The 3,569-nt window shown below is 34.8% G+C and overlaps 1 protein-coding gene across 1 annotated transcript; it reads left to right on the top strand.

Annotated features, from left to right (window-relative positions):
* The first annotated feature begins 2,008 nt into the window (after positions 1 to 2,008).
* On the top strand, positions 2,009 to 2,905 carry LOC146451103 (uncharacterized). Its single transcript, XM_085099585.1, has one exon. It carries the CDS (start codon positions 2,133 to 2,135, stop codon positions 2,808 to 2,810), a length of 678 nt encoding a protein of 225 aa, XP_084955711.1. The 5' UTR covers positions 2,009 to 2,132; the 3' UTR covers positions 2,811 to 2,905.
* Positions 2,906 to 3,569: the final 664 nt, after the last annotated feature.

Genomic DNA, 3,569 nt, shown 5'->3' with positions numbered 1-3,569 from the left:
CCAGTTGTGCTGTTTGGGTTGGTAACTTCATTTTGGCCTTCAGAATTATGCGGTTCCCTCGCTGGGTGACAGTCTGGCTTATTAATTAACTTGATGACTGTTAGTAAGCTGGCATTCTCGTTTCGCAGTTGTAAAATTTCGGATTTTAAACGCTCGTTTTCACTGAGAAGAGCTGCAACTGAATTTGGATCAGAGAGGAGCGACGAGTTTTGTAGGAGACCTTTCAGTTCTTCGAGTTGTTTATCCAAAATGTCAATTCTTCGTGTTGTTTCTGAGCATTTGCATTTGCACTTGCACGTTAATTCATTCTCTGGTTGAAAAGAATCGCTAAGCTGGACATTTTCACTGGTAACACTGCCATTGTCTTCTTCATTACTGTGTATCATGACGTTTTCTTCTCCGTCCCGTCCTTCGGAGTATGCGTCGCCATCTTGTTCGTCACCTTCTTTCCGAATGTCTTCAGGAATAGCGTCGCTGTCTTCCTTTGCTAGATTACAAAGCAGCAATTTTAGTTCGGCATGTTCTTTGCCTTGCACTAAAATTGTTTTTGTCGTACTATACCATTTCAGAACAATTTTAGATGTTTTGTAAGACAGCATGTTGTGCTTTGGATCGTCTTCCCACTTGCCGTCGTTCCAACCGTCGACAACGCTGATGAACGTCTTGATAAAAATTTTCAATTCAGTTTCAGTGCCTGACCATCTGATTTTGTTATCTTCCTCGGAATACGATAAGAAATCTTTACAAGCCATTATATAACAGTGGCTAAATAAAACGAATTTCAATCAAATATGTAAGAGCGTTTGAAAACACGTGTTCACGAGAGAGAGAGAGAGAGAGAGAGAGAGAGAGAGAGAGAGAGAGAGAGAGAGAGAGAGAGAGAGAGAGAGAGAGAGAGAGAGAGAACAAAATCGTCTCTGTGCATCTCTTCGAAACAGATAGTACTTTTTGGTATTTGTGGAAATTTACGCTCTCCGGTGCCTGCTAAAATAACACAATTCCATGTCAGATTCATAAGCTTCGCTTGAAAACGGTTTACTCATCAGTAGATGGCGCATCATAAACACTGAAAGTTCACTAAGAAATAAGACTATATGAAGTGCTTAAGGCCTTCACAAGAGATAATTCCTACTTTTTTGGTGAATTCACGCGCAACGAGATAGAACTAAATTCAGCAACATGAAATAAGCACAAGCTGTCGTGAATATTGATCACTCTGAGCAGTCAGGAGTTACTTTGACAGAGTTAACTTAGAAGCCACTCTATGCAGCATCATTTGTACTTTAGCAAGCTAGAAGCCTGGTTAAACAAAACCCATAAACCTTATGCCAAAATGGCTTCCATTTTAATATTATTCATAACACTCTTTATGATATGCGAAAGTAAACTCGCGAAAATAAGATATTATTGATGCCTCAGCACGCAGGCACGAGGGTATAGCAGGCCGCTATAAATACCAAGTTGGTGCAGCACACTCCTTTCTTGCTTAGTTTCAGTCAGCAGAGCAGTGACCAAGGAACCGTTCACCCACCCTGTTAAGATAATAATAATAATAATAATAATAATAATAATAATAATAATAATAATAATAATAATAACAATAATAATAATAATAATAATAATAATAATAATAATAATAATAATAATAATAACTGTGCATACAGATAGTTTTACTGCGTATAATAATAATAATAATAATTAAGGATTTGGAAAAACATTTCAGAATAAAAAGTAGCTTCCTTTCTTTATATAACGTTACCGATCTTATTATAATTTACATTTGATAATGGTGACATGTCGTCGCCGAAACGTCATGTTTTAATATCGCTACTTTTTATTCTGAAATAATAATAACAACAACAATAATAATAATAATAATAATAATAATAACAATAATAATAATAATAATAATAATAATAATAATAATAATATTAATAATAATAATAATTAATAATAGTGCTTTAGAAATACACAGGCAAGTAAAAACTAACGGAACATTTCTCGAAACCCAGCTCTTAAATCGAGCGCCCCAAATTGAGACCAGGGTTTACGTGAAACCTACTAATACCGGCTTACTTCTTCATTACCAGAGTCACGTAGACAACCGGTACAAACGAAGCTTATTAACAACTATGCTGGATCGTGCTCACCGGTTGTCCTCGTCATGGAGTTATTTTTCGGACGAGTGTGAGCGCTTGAAGTCTGTGTTTTCGCGCCTAAAGTACCCTCTACACCTCATCAACTCCACCATTAACACCTTTATCAACTCGAGAGTTGCTGACCAGCAGAAACCGCAGGCCTCGCCAGTTATGGAAAATGACGTGACCCGAGTGATCATTCCTTTTAAGGATCTAGTTTTCGCTGACATTGTTAAGACTCAGTTGAAAGACCTTAGTCTTAAGCTCCAAACCACAATCCAACCCGTATTTGTCAGTCGGAAAATTGGCCAAGACCTCCAAGAATTGGAGCCCAAACCACAGCTAGTTAACCAACAATGTGTAGTTTATCGTTTTCAATGTAACCTGTGCGATACAGGTAGCTATGTTGGTTATACTCGTGGTCATCTGCACGCGCGCGTTGTTGGCCACAACAGCACTTCATCCTCTGTGCAGAAACATTATGATAACGATCACGCGAGCGCAGTCCCTGGAGACCTCCTTAGCTGTTTCAAAGTACTGAAAAAATGCAGGAACAAATTTGATTGTTTAATTCACGAAATGCTGTACATCAAACAATTAAGACCACGCTTGAATGCACAAACAGATTCGATCCGCGCCAAAGTATTTATTTCAATTACTCAATTATGTTAATCTAAGATCTTACTCTGTTGAACTCGCTTATATTATTCATTCCTTGAGAATAGCGTCATGACGTCGCCGAAACGTCGGAACCTTATATCGTTAGTTTTTACTTGCCTGAATAATAATAATAATAATAATAATAATAATAATAATAATAATAATAATAATAATAACAATAATAATAATAATATTAATAATAATAATAATAATATTAATAATGATAATGATAATGATAATGATAATGATATTCATTTCACATTTCACATTCACATTTATTTCATAATCCTTAATAAACAATAAACATTTCCGCCCGCAAATAGCAGGTGCTAGTCGAGGCGGGCGGAGAGAAAGGGGGACAGCAGTCAGTCATAAATTACGTAAATAAATTACATATACAAACGTAAATACATAATATTTACAAAATCAACTACTTTTAATAAGTAAATTATAAATTATACTAAACTCATTGTAAAACTAGACTAATTTTTTCTTGAAACTAAACTAAATGAGATTTTCAGTATCGACTTTATAAGTTAAACTGTGTATCCTTCCGATAGTTCGTTATAATGATAATGATAATGATAATGATAATGATAATGATAACGATAACTATAACGATAACGATAACGATAACGATAACGATAACGATAACGATAACGATAACGATAACGATAATAATAATAATAATAATAATAATAATAATAATAATAATAATAATAATAATAATAATAATAACAACAATAACAAAATCGCGTGGTTAATGGAATA

This window comes from Pavona decussata, unplaced genomic scaffold (assembly GCF_977016875.1).
Source record: "Pavona decussata unplaced genomic scaffold, jaPavDecu1.1 SCAFFOLD_401, whole genome shotgun sequence".
Classification (NCBI taxonomy): Eukaryota; Metazoa; Cnidaria; class Anthozoa; order Scleractinia; family Agariciidae; genus Pavona; species Pavona decussata.
Note: the sequence above shows the minus strand (reverse complement) of the source record. Positions and strands in the feature narration are given on the sequence as shown.